The 18,713-nt window shown below is 42.8% G+C and overlaps 1 protein-coding gene across 1 annotated transcript in view; it reads left to right on the top strand.

Annotated features, from left to right (window-relative positions):
- Positions 1-18,713, top strand: part of LPP (LIM domain containing preferred translocation partner in lipoma) — a 319,560-nt gene that overhangs the window by 263,113 nt on the left and 37,734 nt on the right. The window contains exon 10 of the mRNA XM_036388370.2: positions 11,636-11,805. Coding sequence (XP_036244263.1) covers positions 11,636-11,805 — 170 coding nt within the window. The remainder of the gene's footprint in view (positions 1-11,635; positions 11,806-18,713) is intronic.

The following is an 18,713-nucleotide window of genomic DNA, read 5'->3' as shown; positions in this document are numbered from 1 at the left end:
ATTATATCAGTCTAATAAATACGGTATCATCAACAGCAAGTGACATTTTAAAAGGACTTTTGCTTTCAATACCAATGTCACATTTTAAGATTATGATATGTGTGGTTATTCTGAATAGGAACAAATATTGAATATCTCCTGCAGAATCAGAGTGCTTCTCCATCCCAGGTTGTAAAGTTCTTGTTACTTGTCCAAGAGAGTAAACAAATATTGGACCTTGTACCTGGTTGGAAAGGTCTCCAATTTTGGGATGAAGAAGGAAACCTCTGTCTAGTAGGATGCTTTAATGAAAAAAAAAAAAAACAGCATTACTTATTTCCAGCTACTGAGAAATTTGGAGTGATGGAATTCATTGCAAGGAACAGTGGATGCTCAGCATACAGGTGAGGTGGTTTCCAGTGCCTGAGGGACGTGATTTATGGCAGGGTTGCTGTCAACACACAGACAGCGCATGTTTCAAAACAGCAAGGAAGCTTTGGGCTGGTGCCGGATTGTGAAAGGCAGGGTTTTCAAAAAACCTGAAATAAATGAGGTGCTGGTTGAAATTTGGTGTGACATCTTCTAATGCAGCCAGGCACCTTTGAAAACCTCAGGCCTTAATGTTGCTGGGCCTATGAGAGCTGCCATTTTTTCAGGACACTACTCTTTGTCTGATCCAGCCTTTCTTCACTTCTTTTTTTTTTCTTTCACTTTTGGCAGTGGGGAGATAGGTTCCCTCCCTGTGTTTTGGATTTTGTCAGATGTTTTTCCTCAGGCAAGCATGCAGGAGGCATTCCAGGTTGGTAGGCCAGAGCCAATGGCACAGGAAGCATCTCTGACTCAAAACCTTGTCATTACTCAGGCAATTTCATCTTCACCACTGAACAGAGCCTTTGGTAAAAATCAATTCATGCCACCACCTTCCCAGTGATGCCATGAAGCAGAGACAAGCTGCAGAATACCAGCTGGAGCACAGTCAGGCTGTGGAAGAGTGAATTGAGTCATTCATGCCCAGCCATGGATGTGAGTTTTGGCTGGGCTTGAGTCTGTTTAACACACTGATGGTGCCTATCCTAGGCTTATGAAATGGAGAGGCTGGGCAGGGGGGCAGAAGTGGTTTGAAGTGCCTTTGTACAACATGGACGCAGTTGAGATGAAAGTCTTTGGGACAGGGGACGTTGTTTGCTCTGTGTTTGTCCTGCACCTAACATCACAGAACTGCACGCCATTGCTTGAGCTCCCTGAGCCAGCTTTCCTGCTGGAAATGGCAAACCCAACCACAGTCCTTTGGGACAACTCATTTTTTGACCTAGATGTAAAGGCTGCTGTCTGTATCAGTGTGAGTCTTAGCTGGTCCCTTTTGACTGCACTCTCAGTTCAGCTGTGAAAGAAAGCTGAGAGCTCAGGAGAATTTGATCTATGTTTAAGGTGTGCTTGCACTGAGCAGCAGCATAAGCCTATGGACAGCCAGTCACTAGTTCTCCCCAGCTGGAGGAAGGGCTGGGAGAAGCTGCATGAAGCATTGCACAGTGAGCACCAAGCCTCTGAGGAGAGCAGCTCCTCTGGTCCAGCTCTGCTCTGCGTTACAGCCATTGCTTACGGATGGGGTCGGGTGCAGCAGCCCCTGCAATCGCCCTCCACTGCTCTAGCAGCAAGGCTGCTCTCCTGAGCCAGGGAGGGAGCAGGCTGGGACAGCACTCTGGGAGACACCTGCCAAAGGACCCAGATGGGCCAGGCAGAGCTGCCCCACGCAGCTGCTGCCTGAGGCTGCTGCCACTGGCACCCCCCTAATGACAGGGTATTTCTTTGTGGCTTTCCAAAAGAAGATCCTGAAATTTGGTGCAGCATTACAGAATGAGCCCAGTGGGCCAGGGGATAGCTCAGGAAATGCCCCCCTGCCAGTGGCCCCTGATGAGGGCAGGAGGAAGAGTGATTCCTGCCTGGTATTCTGCTTTCCTTTACCTGCAGGAGATTCATGCAAGCATGGTTGGCTCACCTTGTGTGCCATAATGTATTTGGTGGTTTCACTGTCCGGGGTTTATCATGCAATATGGCTTGGCAAGTGCGAGTGCAAAGGGAGTGGCTCAGTGTTAGGATCACCAAAATTTGTTTGATCTACAGCTCAGCCAGCAACTGTTCCCCTTTGCTTTTTTTTCACCTTCCTAGGAGGGGTAAACCTCCACAGAATCAGCTTTGGGATAAATTGCCCAGAGAGAGGTTTCCTGACAGCCCCACTAGGACTCGGCTGATAGCCTCACCTTTGCCAGGGCTTTAGCAGAGAGCTGCTGAGGTTGTTCCCTGGATGCTACATACTGGTAACATCTCACTAAAAAATAAGATTTCAACATTACTGTTGTGTTCCAAGGAAAAGAGTAAATTTTGGTTTAGAAAGTCTTAATTTTTCTGTGAAAGCAGAATAAAATAAGAGGTTTCTCAGCTTTTGAAAACATGGAAAAGGCCCACTTTCTTACAACCTTTATAATTTTTGCCTGATTTTTATTTTTTTAAAAAATAGGTTTTTATGTATCTTGCTTTTTGAACTTACTACATGCAATCAGAGAGGAAATGGCACAGGAATGTGGGGCACTTCTGTGAAAGTATGCATTTTTAATTATTTTTTTTTTTACCAAATTAAATTATTGCACTCCTTAGTTAAGCATTTGTTAGCTGGGCTTGGTTTGGTTTTTTTTGTTTTTTTTACAAATTGGTTTTTGAAAATCTTGCCTCCAAACACGAATAATTATGAATCGCTACTTCTTTCAATCCAACTCTACACCTGCAGCGTAAAGCTTTGCCATAGCCGTGCCCGGCTCAGGCCAGGCTGGGAGCAGTGGGGAGGGAGGCAGGGAGTGCCCGGCACACGGCAGGGCCGTGTTTGCCGTGCTGGAGAGCCCGGGAGAGGCAGGGGCTGGAGGAGGAATTGCTGCGGCTGCCAGGGGCACCCCGTGCCTGCGCCGGCGGCTCCTGCTCTGCTTCCCGAGCCCATGCACAGCCGTGGTCTCTGTCATCTGGCAGCTTTCATCGGCATTAAAGGAAACATTTCTAAAGGAAATAGAGTACATTTTACTCTCTCCCTTGCATTTCCTTGATCGATTAGCAAAGGGAGGAATGTTTCCTCTCTCCCACTCTTTTTCTCACCCTCTATTTTTTTTTCTTCTTTTTTTTTTGTCTCCAGATGTAAGCGGGGTTCTGTTTCAAGCCGTTCGCACATGGTAAAACACGTGCCAAAAAGTTGACACAATGTAACAACAACAACAGGAGGGGAAAAAAAAAAACAACCAAAAAAAAAAGGCAAAGCATGCTGCAAAAAAAGGTGTCTAGGACCTTAAATATTGTAGAGCATCACTGACCCCCACTGGGCTGGCACACTCACTGCACATCATCCAGCGTGGGGACTGGCACCTCACCGGTGTGTGGGGCTCAGGAACACACCGGCCTGCCGGGGAGCATCTTCCAATCCGTCCTTACAGCTGGTGTCAGCCTGTCTGCTTTCCTTATGGCCATCATGAATGGAGTAAAAAGGCTTTGGCTTGGCTTGCTGTGAGGGGAGTTGTGGTTGGATGGCAGAAAGGCTCACTGGTGGTATGGTTAGGTACGCACTGAGATTTTTTGACCAAGTGCTTGGTGAAATCTCTGTTGCTGGAGGTTTTTAGGAGCAGGTTAAACAAATATCTATCAAGAATGCTGTAGAGAGAGTTGGTGCTGCCTTCAAAGCACTAAGATCATTTCTAGGTCTTCTCAAGATCCTGTTCAGCCTGAATTTTTATATTTTTTTGGGAAAATCAGGAGTGGTCGTCTCCGTTTTGGGGCAGTAATACATTGTGGCTGCAATAATTTCAGGAGGTACCTGTCATTGTAATCTGGTTTATATCAGAACAAACTAAACTGTCTCTGGTGTCCCAGGATGTTGAGGAGAGGGGGATGTAGATGGGTAAAGGATCACCACCACACAGATGTTGAAGGAAGCAGTCTTTCCTTCTCTGTCAATAAACAGAGGGCAGTAGCAGAGGCACAGAACTCTGTGTGCTCAGTTGCTATGTGGCTCAGCCAGGCTGCCAGAGAGTGATGCCATGGTCCACACAAGGAGCAAATTCCTTCTCCTGGGGAAGGGATTTTAGTAAGACTGCTACTGGGAGCTCCCTCTGAAATGGAGTTTTTATGCCACAGGCCCTTCTTACCATCAAGCTTTTTCAGATATGGCCTTGTGGTTAAAGAAACCAGACTGTGATTGAGAAAATATAGTTTCAGTTCCTGGCTCCATCATAAACTTTTTGTGTGACCCTTGGACGGTTATTTAATCTGTGTGGGTCTCAAGTTCCCTGCCTGCATGTTGGGTGTCCTAACAGTCCTCTACCTTCCCTGAGATGTTGGAAAGATTCACTGTGAGGCCTGGAGATCAGCTGGGACAGTAATCTTACGATGAGCAGCATGAAGAAATGTTTGAGAAGGTAAAGTGTTGGCAGAGTGAGCCTGCACAGTTGCAGTGCATTTGCTCTGTGGTGTGGAATGGGACCTCTGGGGCACACTGAGAATGTGTCAGGTTTTTACAGCCAAGCAAAGTGAGAATATGAAGTTGTATTGTGGTTGGAGGAAAGGGATGCAAACAACACCAGAGTGCAGCTACTGCACGGTGCTGTACAGTACAAATGACAAGTAGGTCACTGCAGGGACCTGTACATCTGGAGTACAAGTGGAACACAGTTAAAGCAAAATAACCAGGACACAGTAATTAAATCATGGCCTTGGATTTAATTTATGAAGTGTTTCAGGCACACATTGCAGCATGAATCTGTGTTTACTGTGAAAGATTGTGTTTTCTGACGTCTGCTGAAGAAGAGGGAATTAAGATTGATCTGTCTTATGTCCAAAGGCTGTGTAAGACAATTGATGCATACAGCCTGCTACTGTCAAATGGTGACACTTCAAGCTTGGATCCTGGCACAATAAACCATTGCCAAGGGCTTCCCACTCAGTGAAAAGTCTTGAGTTCAAAAGCAAAAAAAGTGTAGGTAAGGAAGGCAAGGGTAAGATGAGCTAAATAATATAGTTTTCTACAAAATGTACAAAATGCCTTTGGGTTTCCCTCTATACCATTATTACAATGCCCTGAGTGCCAAAATGTCAGAATCACTCTGGGACAAATATGATCAACACATCTGTGTCTAGCATAATCAGTTAGACACATACCTCCTGTGCACTGTAGAAGGACATAAACCCTCCCTTGTGGATCAGAGATACCTCTTCTGTTCCCTTTGGATGAGTTAAAGAACCCAGAACCTGTTGGGTACTTCTGAGTTGCAGAAGCTCTGACTGGGACTTAACTTGATTAGGGTATACTAAGTTAAGGTCTGCTTTTACACTGTTATCCCAATAATCAATTTCTGCTCCGGCATCCACTTAAAATAGAGTAATTCTGCCTGTCTGACATAGGTGTCCTGAGGAATCCCGTGTGCTCGGGAAATGCTTGAAAACCCTTGGATAAAAGTCACTAGGAAAGAGGAGAGAGAGAGGGGAAAGTCTTTTTACATTGTTGACTTATGGTCAACGTTGTCCTCGAAATGCTGTTTTGTCATCAATATTTCTTCATTAGGAATAATGATTTTTCCACATTTACTGCCAGCTGATTCAAAGCCATCCAAAAGCAGAATGTGTCGTGAATCTCTAAAATGCATTCACTGGCGAACTCTAAACAGAAATGATTAGAAAAATAACACAGCGGAAATACTGGCTGTCTTGAGGCTGCTGGGGGAACTTTTAGTGAGATATTTTGTTCAATGTATTTATCTATTTTCAAAGTGTTCTTGGTACCATTTTGAAAAGGCAGTGTGCTGTATTTTTTTAGGTCTTTCTTGCATTGTGTATCAGGGCTGCAGTGAGAGCCAGGGAATACACTTAGCTGATCAAGGGAAATTGTGTAATTGATAGGCACTGAGGATATGACCTTGTGGTGTATTCCCACTGTACGATGAGGTGGGAAACAGTTTTTTCCATCATGCCGAGTTTTTTGAGATATCAACGTTTTTTCCCCATGTTTCAGCAAATGCAGAACCTCCCTACTTTGATGCTTTTATCAGAAAATTATCCCCTATCTCTTCTCTACATAGAATGCATGCTTTGAATTCATGAATTTAAGCCTTTTGTGGAGAGGTTTGCACATTTTCCCTCTCCTTTCTCTGCTCTTGGCATCTGTAGTTGCCTGAATTGTCTGTGTTAGGCACTGTGCATCGCAATGGTGCTGCCAATGGCTTAATGTCTAAGTAGGTATGACAGAAAAATAATGCTGTAGCCTAGAAAAGGCTACTGAAGTCCCTGGATGTGCAAACAGGAGCATCTCAAGCCCCCTGTGTGGAGTTGCATTGCCTTTATCCTCGGCTCCAGTGTGATTGCTATCAGAATATTACTGCCATAAGGATTAGTATGACATGTACCCATTCCATCATCCATCTTCAGTGGTGGATGTTTGTCCCATTTGCTCATGTTCTTAATCTGACATTTAAAAGCGATGCATGTCCCAGATAAGGTTGGACACCCTGTGCCTAATTCCTCATCTCCAGATTGTGCCCAGTTTCTGGCCAAATCTTAAGAGCTTTGCTGAGTAACAGCTCAGATTATAGCCTTTCCTATTCATCTTCACAGTTAAAACCTGCATCCAAGCTCCAGTGACCTTGAATCTTTGCAACATCCTTTTCAAAAAATGCAATTTCTCTCTATTCATGCTCAACTAGCTGTAGAAATAACTCTCTGGCTTTTAACTTAGGCCAGATAATTTTTGCCTCTTAGTCATAGAATCATAGAACATCCTGAGTCGGAAGGGGCCCACAAGGATCTTCGAATCCAACTCCTAAACATCTCTCCTCTGGTTTCATTTCTGCCTCATATCAAACAGAAGCTTCATGTCTTTACCTGCATGACCTGTAATGACCTATTCCCACCCTTCTTTGTCTAGTATTCTCTAGTGACATACCAAGTCATCCTTGCCATCTGAAGCTGTCTGTGTTCAACCTTCAAGCACTTACATTCTCTTTTGTGTTGTCTTTGTCCTTTCTTCAGAAGCATTCCATTAAACTTCCTTTAAACTCCCTCTGGGTCCTCTTTCAAATTCTTCCTTAACCTTTTCCTTTGCTGTGCTGTCTACAGACTCCTTGTCAACAGTAAAACATTGAGAGTGCTGAGACCACAGCTCCTCTTGCTGACTGGTTTTGTCTGATTGTTTCCTTCTATTTCCTATCACTTCCTGGTTGTTACTGCTTGTATTAGGTTGTAAACTCCTGCAGCTGGGCCCTTCTTTGAATTCTGTGTTTTCCCAATACCCAGCAGAATGGATCTATTCTATAATCTGAGTAGCCAGGATTTGTGGTGGTATAGCCAAAACCATGTGAGAGTAATGAGATAACAAGAAATTAGAACATGGCATCGTGTGCAAATATGAGCTCCTCTTCTCCCTTCCCCCCCTTCCTTCAAATTCACAATATTTCAAAATTTTTACACAGCAGAAGACATTAAATGAGGAGGTTTCAGAACAGAGTATAGCAGCTGATGTATCCTTTCAGCTGCTGAAGTGTTTCTGTGTAATGCACTCACTAACTGTGGCATTTTCAGCAGGGAAGCCTCTGCAGGCACTTCTGTACATGCCCCCAAGGTAAGACCACCATGTGGCAGCCAGGCAGGGCTGAAGGAAGGTCACAGCACGGCCAAGGTTATGAACCTCTTTCATGCAAAAATAGAGGACTCCGGTCTCCCAGGCTTGCTGCCAACATATCGCCTTCTAGTTTTGCTGAAATGATCTTGAAAAAGGATCTAAAAAGGGCTGAAGGGGCAAAAGAAGAATGTTGAAATGACATAGTTTCTCATCTTCATGCAGTTTAGTGCTAATTTTGTCCTTTGTCTTTAAGCTGCCTTTTAAATGCTGCTTGTGGAAAGCAAATGGGTCACGTTGTTCCGTGTTTCTACTGTAATACGCTGCCTGCTATTTTTCTCTTAGATTATTTGTGTAATCTTTTTTGTGCAATCTGTTTGTTCTTGAGTCTTGCAAACTTTGCCTTTTGCTACTTCTTTCCCAATAAGCAGTGCAACTTGTTCTGTGTTCACTCATGGGTATTCTGCACACAACGAACTGGGTTATTTGAGACAGTGTGAAAATATTAAAATGGGGAACATGTGTGGGCACTTAATTGTGGTGAGCCCAACCACAAATACCTTCGCCGTTGGTAACTGGCACAGAGGAACAGCAGACCTTTGTTTTGTTTTTATCAGATGTAATGATAGATACATTGTTTTTAGTGGGGTTTTTCTGGTTTTCTAAGGAAATGAGGCTTGTGCAATCACACTGCCTGTGTGCATGTGCCTGTCTGCTTGTCAGTTCCTCCTTCACCAACACTTGAAACTAATAGCCATTTTCAACTACATTTGAGTGAGTTGCAGGAGTTGGGAGAAGAGACAGGTTTTTGCAGAAGCCTTGTGAATTCCCCAAGATCGCACCAAGGTCTGCAGAAGGTGCAGTCTCCAGTGATCACATTGCTGCAAACCAGATCAGTTGTGTATTTGCCCATGTGCCTTTAAGTGGATCCAGCCACTCAACTGTTGGCTCCCAAATTTGAATATTTTGGCTTATTTGTTTTTACCTTTTGGGTGAGTGAGTCAGTTGGGAGAGTTGCTAGGCACAGAGCTTGTGTTTTGATTCTCACTGGAGTGGCCATGTCTCATGAAAAACATGGTTTGCTCAAGGCCACAGTGTTATAATTTGCATATAAACTTATAAAAAAGGAAGCTTTCTTTAAGCTTTCCTATGTGAGAGTTTATAGGAGTATTTCTGTCTGTGTACTTAATAGCAGAAACTGGACTTCTCATAAATGTAGACAGGTTGAGTCTGTTGCTGCCTCAGTGGGAATCTTCTGTGGAAAAACCCAGAAAGAGAAAGGAAAGCCTCAGGAAACGAACTTAAAGGGGAGAAGTTGACCAAGACTCATGTTGTGCTACTCTTTGGTTTGTATCTGACCACCAGCAGTGTAGTTGGGGAATACCTCAGAGCCAGGGGGGAATGTAGCCTCAGGGCACCTTTGGGAGGCAGAGATGATGTCTTTATGCCCTTTGCTCAAAGAGAGGGCAGAGGTACAAAGGCACTGAGTGACTTGTCAGAGATTACAGGAGTACGTAGGAAACAGACCCAGGTCTCCTGGCACAGGTGCGGCCATAAGTATGGTCTCCATGTAGACAGCTTCTTCAACAAATGGAGAGATACCTTGGTCAAAGAGGAAGATAAATGCTGAAGCACACAAGAGCTGGTTAAATTATGAATGTGAGAAGAGAAGGAGGGGTAGAAAAGATTCCCACATGTTCTGCTCAGATGTTAACAAAGAAAGCTGAGAAGTGTTTGCATAGACACTACATTATTCCATGTCCAAATGCCTCATAAAAATAATACCGGATGATCACAGAATGGCACACTAGGGAAAATAAATTCTTCAGCGGAATATTCCCTCTGGAAAAACACTGTGTAAAGTAATACACTAATGGCTTTCAATTTCATGTTTTATATATAGAGATATTAACTGCTCCCCAGACGTCTCTTCGTATTACAGCCCAGCTACACGAGATGTTTGGAGAAGGCCCTGGAGCAGCTCTGTGCTGTCCACACCAGGGCTCAGCAGGGCTCTCCTGTGCTACACGGGAGGTATCTTCTGCCTTCTTCTCAGCGCAGTGCTCACTCCTGTGGTTCTCTCCAGTGAGTTTGGGGTTTTTTTTTTTCTTGCCCTGATTGGTTTTTTCCATTCTTCCCCTGTGCTCTGTAGCCTCACTACCATGCTGGGAAACCTGAATTCCTTTTCTGCTTATAAAAAAGGAGTCCTCTCTAGAAGTGTTACAGTGGAGTGATTAAAGCACAACAGTGACAATCAAAACCCTAAGAACAAATGCTAAGGAAAGTTAAGTTTAAATACATCATTATTAATTCCATTTGGGGGATTTCCAGACTTGTCTGGATTCATCTGGTGAGTTCTCCTTCCACATTGCTCAGGCTGGGAGCTGTTTGAGTCAGGAACTGTCTGTCCTGTGTAAAGCCAACTACAGTTATACCATTGTAGCAAATCGTAATGATCTGGGTTCTTTTCCAAGCTTTCCTAATATATCTCAAATGTGTATATATATCATCCTGCCACATCCTGAGGGATCCAAAAGTAGCTTACATGCTTTGTTCCCTGAATGTAGCTTGCTGGAGTGTGGGACAGGCAGGAAAGAAGTCATGAGTGTGGGGACATTGTCAGTTCACAGTGAAGGGCACCAGCCCTACTCTTGAGATGACAAGAAGGTCTAACTTGTAGAAGATGTGCAGTATTTGCATGAAAAGGCCAATAAACAGGTATGAGGGAGCATTATGTCACTACTGGATTATGTAATTATTATCAGGTACATATTATTTCTATATGCCTTTATGAATAATTCTGTATTGAACTCGGTCTGCTTTCCTGCATGTACCTCAGCTCTTGCTTCCCTTCCCATGCTCACTGACCACACCACTCCACCCATGAAGCCTTCAAGAAGTGCAGGGTCCCAAGGCTGGGGTCGCCACAGTTATTCTTAAACTGGAGGGGGGTACCATTTTGAGTGGGGCAATGTCCCAGATCATAGTTGCTCTGTTACCTTTGATGGGGTTCTCCTGTGTAGTGTGGCTGACCTTGTCCTTAATGCCTTCCATTTGCAACATCAACTGTTATGTAGGGACATCAGAACTTCAGGGGCTATCTCCATTTTCTAGAACCCAAATGGTTGAGAAAAATGGCAAAGGTGTGCCTTCTACCCACCTCTTCTATCACCTCTGCACCACAGTCTTCCCTAGGGAAATGTTTTTCCCATGAGCTAAGGAAATCTTGTCTTCTTTAAAGACACTTTAAAACTGTCTGCCACATAGCATCTTTAGACACAATCTGAACAAGGCAGCAAGCCTTTTGTACGCACGTGTCTACAGACTTTTTGTTATGCATTTGTGTCTGACATTAAGGACCTTTTTCAGAAACAGACAGAGCTCTTAAGGCTTCTCTGTACTTAGAGTCTTTACCAGCAGTTTCTGATACACCTTTCTTGAAGGATGGTAAGAATAAAATATCCACACATCAGTTTCTTTAGGAATAGTTTCTATGCTTTAAATAGACAGAATATCTTAATCTGTATTAATCTTTGAACAGGAAAAAAAAAAGTAATTGGCTCCATTGAGAGAATTGGTTTAAGCTATACAAGCAAAAACATTTTAAATTGTGCTGCCATCAGGCAGCTTTATGAGGCCTCCTCTGACAAAATCCTTTCATGTGGAAGCAAGGCTTAAGGCACAGGTTTATCCCATCTAACTGAGGAGCTGGGTTAGATGATAGCTGAGTGGTTTGTATCTGGAGCTCAAGATCCCTACAATGATTGCTGGCTTGCAGCAGCACAACTGACATGAGTGTTGTCTTGGGAGCCAGTGACAATCCTTTCTAGATCTTTTCATATGGACTGGCACCAGAGTGCCTTCCAGGGGCACTGGATCTTTGCCAGCAGTAGCACAAATTGTTTTTCTGTGGACTGAGCTGCCACATCCCCCTCAACAGCCACAGGTGAGTGGAGGGACCTCCTGTGCAGCTGGGACAAGGGCCTTGCTTTGACTCCTGTCCTTTCCCTCTGGTGACAGGACGCTGTGCCCGCTGCGGGGAGAATGTTGTCGGAGAGGGCACCGGTTGCACAGCCATGGACCAAGTCTTCCACGCGGATTGTTTCACCTGCATAAAGTGCAGCAGCAAGCTGAGGGGACAGCCTTTCTATGCCGTGGAGAAGAAAGCCTACTGTGAACCCTGCTACATTGTGAGTACCCGTTCCTCTTTGTGCCCTGTTTTTAATGCACAGACTTGGGAAACATTTAATTTCTTTCATTGCTGTGGAATTGCCTTACAGTTAAAATCTCACAGCCCTGTGCAGTACCATGAGCAACAGGTTTTTTATGGTCTTCAGAACTCTGGTCTTTTCAGCCTACTGGGTGAATTACATTTCCTGGTCTGACTTCCCTCTGAAATAAAGTGGACACAGCAGGAGAAAGAGCTGGGTTTTGTGATTGTTTCATCTCTGTAAGGAGCAGACTATGCAGTCATTTTTAGCAGTAGTGTGGTTCTCAGCTTTCTGTGTTGAGAAATCTGATACCAAAATGGTTACACACTGTGTGCCCAATAAGATTAAGGAGGTGGGATGCAAGAAAGCACTAAAATTTCTAAAATCAAGACTTTTGCCTTGCTTGATGGAAGACTTACTACTGAGCTAAGAGTCTTTGGATTAGATGTCTTTTGAAGCTTACATTACCCTAAAATTTCATTTCATGCCTCCAACAAGGTCTTAAAGCAAACAATTAACAGTTGCTCTGAGGAGCTACACATTTTAAGAGACTCCCATAACAAGTAGCTGGAACCAGTTGCACAGGTGCAAATTAAAGAAACGTCCCATAATGTACCTGAGGCTTTACCTTGGTCTGACCTTAGCATCCAGTATATAAGGATTATCCTTGTAACTTAGAGTAGGAAAAGCGCTGGAACATTCTTAAAACACTGACAGAACTTTCTTTAAACTTCCAGTTTTGAGTTCTTACAAACACTGGATAATTGGATTTATACTTCTAAAAGTAAAAATTGATGTTTTTCATGACATGTCTGTCATTCCAGTGATAATTAGAGCAATAATACTAAAATATTTCTGAAAATGGCATCAATATTTTGTTGTTCTCTCTATTTCTACAGAGCCTTCACAGTGAGATTGTTACAAAAATACTGAGTATAAAAAGGGAGGATTGTGTCTTACTTACATTGGCAGTGATAGATGGGCCTTGTTAAATTGATTTTAAAAGCTAAATGGTCTTTTGGTGGAATATGTACCTTTTAAATAATTTCTATTTTTGTTTGCACTAAAATGATGGCACCATAAAAAATTTAAGCTTCATTTTGTGGCAAGTTTAACCACGTGCAAAGCACTGAAGACTTTAGAAAGGTGCATTCATAATATAATTGGAGCAACTTTATGTAACTAGAATTAAACATTTCATTGACTTCAGGCTGGAATTGACTTCATCTGCTTGCAGATTGATACTTTCTTTTCTTCTTTTTTAAATCAAGCACGCATTCTACACCACTCATCTGCTTTAGTTTGGGAAAACATCTGCATTAGCCACTAGTAATGGTTTAAGATTATTTAATCCCATTACTTATACACTTCATTAGCCTGAGTGAATTGTTGGCAAGGGTTCAGTAAACTTCCTACATTGGGAGATAAAAGGATAAAAAAGGAAAGGGAGAAGGATTCTGTTCCTCATTTTCTTTCAAATTTATCTTCTATCTATTTAAGGGATAAAGGAACGATAATTGCCTGGTTGCATCTGCGTTTGTATGTTCTGTGATAGGGCTTTGCAGCTCTGAGTACAGAAGAAAGAGTAAACGTTTAATAGCTTCCTTTTATATAACCAGAAGGGGCCTTTAAATGTTTATCCATGCAGTCCACAAAAACATGGTTGTGGAGTTAACCCAAAACACGTCTGGATCCATCTGCTGCTGCACATGCAGGGGAAAGGATTGCAGTGCTGATGGGGCTACATATATGTAGCTGGGCAGCTGGTACTGTGAGTGAAAAATGGGAAGCAGGAAGCTGGCAGTCTGATGCAGTAAGGAAAAAAAAAAAAACAAAAACAAAAACCCAAGCACAAATTAAACTCTTAAATGTGGAAGAAACAAGTGTTGGGAGCCTATGTCTCAGTGTCTTTCAGAAATCTCAGGACTCTGCTGTGTTGAAAGCCACATCTACAAGGGATCTAGGCTTCTGCCATCCTCTGGCTTTAGGCCTGAGGAATTTGTGTCCTAGAGCATATGTCTCATTGATTTTTCAGTGGAATGAAGCCTGCATTGGCTTCAGCAGGATAATGAATGCTTAAGTACACTGAGGCTTTGAGCTAGGCTTGCAAGTTATTCTTGCAGATGAATGAGACCCTTAAATTGATGAGGCGCAGTCTGACTGCTTTTGTCTTTAGATGCCTTTAGATGTGTGATGCAGTTATCCTGAACTCTGAGTCTTAATGACCTGCTTAAAATCTAGCCTGTCTAGCCACATTCTGCGGAATTGTAGCCTCTGATTATTTTTGTTTTGGTTTGGGGTTTTTTCCCCTTTCTTTTTTGTTGATTGGTTGATTGGTTTTAGGGGGTTTTTTGGTGTTTGGTTTTTGAACGTGGGTGGGGAATTTTTTGTTTCCCAAAGTCCCTCTATCAGAAAATAGCTTGCATACTAGGAATCCTAGATCTGTAGAAACTCAGTGGGACTGAAGTACCTTGACTCAAATTCCTCTGGAGCTGAATTCCCATGGAAGGTGCAGCAGATGTGACTGGCCCAAAACTGCACAGCTAATTCATGGCAGTGGCCAGCTGAGAAAACAGGGTTCTCAGCTGGTGTAAGTGTGAGTAATTCAGTGAAACTTGTTTCTGGTCTACCTAATTCACACTGATTTCTAGCACACATCCCTATTTTCCCAAGTCGAAAACTCTTGACCTCTTACACAAGTCATAGAGGCTTAATTTATATAAAGAAAATAAACAAATACTTGCCTAGTAACACTGGCCTAGTTGTGATATATAAATTCTTGAAACCTTAAATTATTTTTTAATAATTCACTGGTGTGACTTGTGGCCTTATGCACACAAAAACTATGCACAAAAATAAAAATAAATGTTTTTAAACAATTAGAATTGGCTAATCTTCTCAATTTGTTGTGTGACTCTTCTTAGCTGTGGTGTAGTGAAGCCATAATTAAGATTTCTGTGAAGAGCTGTATTTAATTACTGGTTAGTCAGTACCAAGCCTAAATAGCCTGCAGAAGGGGTTTTCTTTGTTGTTTTTGTTTCTGGTTTTATTTATCAGTGATCCAATTAAGATGAAATTCCCCAAAAGTCTGAATTAACATCTAAGGAAATCAATCACCTGTTTGAAAAGAAATATTTTTCTTAATGGGAATTTGAGTACCACAGTTAATTTCTTTCATACAAAAATCCTCCCACCCAAAAGCCCATCACTATCATTTCCTGTTACATCTTCTGAGTGCAGCGAGTTCTGTTGCCAATGTGTTTGCTGGTTTTGCTCTGCATCCAAGGATTCTTTCATTATTGATGTTATTTCTAAAAGAGTACCAGCCTTCTCCATTAAGACTCTACTGCTGAACTAAAAGCAACTGTAAAAACTAAAGTGTTAATAGGAAACAGATGTTTCCCAGTCATGATGACAGTCAAGTTAACATTTGAAATACCATGATAGAGTTTCTAGTGTAACCAGTGCACTGCTGTGCACGTGATGAATGCCGTGTCTGCAGTATGTTATCAGTATATTTCCCCCCTCCCTTACAGGGCAAATTACTGACAAAAGAACATTTGGTTTGCTTCCTCTAAGTAGTTGAAGAGATTTTAACACTGGACTGAGAGCAGGGAAAAGGCGAAGCGTAATATCAGTGAAACTGTTGTTATAAAAGACTGAAGAGCAAGATGTTGAGCAGTGCCAGCTGTCTGCTGTCCAAGTACCGTGTTATCGTAAGGACTGAGCACAAGGTTAACCAGACACACCAGTCTGGCAAGAGTGATGCTGCTGTTTTGTGAATGGGGTGTTCTTTGATGTCCAGATAACTTTCTCCAGGATGTGGAAATTTTCTTCCATTCTTACTCCCCTCTCCTGACAGTCTGGTGGCTGGCAGCTGGAGATGTGCACTCTGAGGTGAGGGCTGGGAGGGGCTGAGCTCCTGCACTTAATGCAGAAAGCAGCAAGATCTTGCTGATGCTCCTGGCCTCTCAGGGTTTCTTCTGTTGTGTCCCAGTCAATGTGACCCACCTGAGGAGAGGACCATGGTGGAACTGGGAAGGGGAAATAGCAGAAATAGCCAGAGTCAGATGAAAGACTTCAGAGAAGTGGTGGGCTAGAAATGGTGAAGGATTGGTTGAAGGAAGAAAAGAAAGAAATTCTCATTTCTGTCAAGATAGATCAGGGCAGATGGTGGGTATGCTCTGTGGAGACCCAGGGATTGAGGTTTCCTATTTCTGCTGAGAACTGTGAGGTATTGAGAACAGTATCTTAAACCCATCCCCAAAGATCACTTATAAGGATTTTTTGCAGGTGAAATACTATCTTTCCATAGTATTGAAGCTGTGGAAGTGCTTGAAGGAAGAATTATACACGGGACTCTTGTCCTGGTTATTTCTGTTCCCCAGCTTTGAGCTTGGGATCATAGTGCTCCACCTTCTTTTTTTCTTCCCCCGCCCCCTCACCCCCCAATTACTTGTTTTGTGAGCAGAAAAAGTATATCTTAGAGGTTTTTTTTTCTCTTAAAATCTTCTAACTTCCTGGCCTATCGGTGGCTGCAGTTCACTAGGAGAAGATAGTTCAGAACAGAACACAAGAGAAATGCTTTAAAGAAATGGTACAATGAGAGCCACTGATGCCATGGAGCATCCTGGGAAAGCTTAAATTTGCTAATCATTCTAAAATGTCAGTGTTAACTCAATTTGTGCTCACTGAAATCTCTGGTGAGACTACTATTGGCTTCAGTGTGACTGGTATTGAAAACCTCGCCCTGTGTGCACGTGAGTGTGGCTGGTTGAAAGCTGTGCAAGAGCGGCTTCCTGCAGCGCATCGGGTTTGAAGTGTAAGGTTATTCCCTGCAGTAAAACTACATCTATTTTTAAAAATAATTCTGCAATTTGTAAGCAGGGATTACAGCACTAATTTAGCAACTATGTAACAATTTAAATTGGACCAGAAAAGAGAAACTATAATTTAAAGATTTTTTTTTTATGATACAAGTTTCTTCTTTTTAAAGTAAAAAGCCCTTTATTCTTGTTTTTGTCAAGCAACGTATTGAATTTGAGAGTAATTTATGGAAAGTGCTGCCAGCATGGTATTGCAAGTGCTCCACAATTTGAATTTAAACTGCTCAATGGGATCATTAAGACTATTATGCCTGCTTTCCAAAGAGTTTGAATTCAAAATGACAACTGGAACAAAAATATAAAATAAACTAAAGAGAAGTCACGCACTCTTTGCATGGTGGAATTTTTCTGCCCTCGAAATATTTCATTGAGATCAATGCTGCTCTTCAGTCCTCTCCTAGAAAAAAGCTGGTGTTGCTAGTTTTAGTTCGGAGCTCCTGTGTGAGTCATCGGCAGCAGGGAGCTGAACCTGTGACCCATGGATCGAAAAGCATTAAGGCTCAGCTCCTGTGGCACAGAGATGGAGCTGGGCTGTGCCAGGCAGCAGCAGGCTCAACCCTGGGTATTTCTTACCCTCAACAGAAGTGGTCCATGGGCATAGCAGCCACAAAACAGGTCCAGAGTTCTGGCTTGCTCACAGGCTACTGATTATTAGCATTGATAATTGTGCTAGTCTGCGCCCAGTTGGTAGTTCCATGGAAAAAACATATTGTCAAGGGAAATCTGTTACATCTAATAAACTGATCGTTTGTAGAAGTGAAAAATTAGTAAATCCCTTGAGAGTGTAACAGTCCTTTCTATTGATACCACCCAGCAACAGCTGATATAAAAAATAGAGAGTGCAGGTGGAGGAGGAATAGTGGCCATAAGCTCAACTCTACTACTTTGAGCGGTAAATGTTCTTGTGCAATCAGGGCACAGATATAGGAGGACGTGATGCTATTACATAAGCTGCACCTGGAGTTTCCAGGAGTCCAGGTCTAGGAGGTACAAAAGCGTGTGAGAGAATATGTCGATGAGCAGCTTCTGTCAGAACTGGGACAGCTGAACTTAGCTGACCCTCTGGAAGACTGCATCTGTTTTTCAGTGGCCTACCAGCTGTTACAGGGGATGGGTCATGCCTCTTATTTTGTCACAAGGCAAGAGAAAAGGTTCTTTTGCAGAGGTGGATGGGTGGGGGAGTCAGCAGAGGTCAATAACCTCCTTTCTAAACTGCAATTATAAAGAAAGGGGAGAAAGTGTACTGTGAGATGATGAGGTAATGCTTTACAGAGACTCTTCTGTAGAGACCCAGAGGCTCATATTAAAGAAGACAGGGCCAATTCATCTTGCTGTCCAACAAGGACAGGACAAGAAGCCTGCAAATCAAGCCTGTAAGAAGGAAAAGTCATAGTGTTCTTGGAAGACATGAGAGCGACCCCTGCCAAGAATTGCACCGAGCTCACCTTGGTGATGGATTCTGAGACCAATATACCTTGGTGTAATTGACTTTCCAGAAAGCTGACTGGAGTGTTGCTTTAGAGGAAGACCAGCTATGGATTGTGGAGGTAAAGCAACTTGATGCTACCAATGAGAACAGTGTCACAAGGGGGATATTTTTGGTAAAGTACCATAGTGCTGGACAGTGTTTTAATAGATACGTTTGTGTTGGGAGATTGGGCATGACATGCTGATTAACTATTCACTGATGTCTTGGTGGTGCAAAGTTTTGTTAGGTATGGATCACTTTTCATTCCTTTTCATGGCCCCTATTTAAAAATGTCTCCATATTAAGTGATGAGTCCTCCTCCGCACCTGGGCTTACTTGGGATTTTTGTGACGACTTGCTAGAATCCAGATCTTTCCTCCTGTGTGTGTTGGCAGCCATAACAACTTGAATTGTAGTCTTGTCTCTGCCTTGTGCTTTTATAATTAGAGGCATTTTTCATATTTTGATTATATGAACTAAGCATTGATTTGACGTGTATAATCTAGAAAAACTATACCATGGGAAATGAAGAG

Source organism: Molothrus ater, chromosome 10, assembly GCF_012460135.2.
Source record: "Molothrus ater isolate BHLD 08-10-18 breed brown headed cowbird chromosome 10, BPBGC_Mater_1.1, whole genome shotgun sequence".
Classification (NCBI taxonomy): domain Eukaryota; kingdom Metazoa; phylum Chordata; class Aves; order Passeriformes; family Icteridae; genus Molothrus; species Molothrus ater.
Note: the sequence above shows the minus strand (reverse complement) of the source record. Positions and strands in the feature narration are given on the sequence as shown.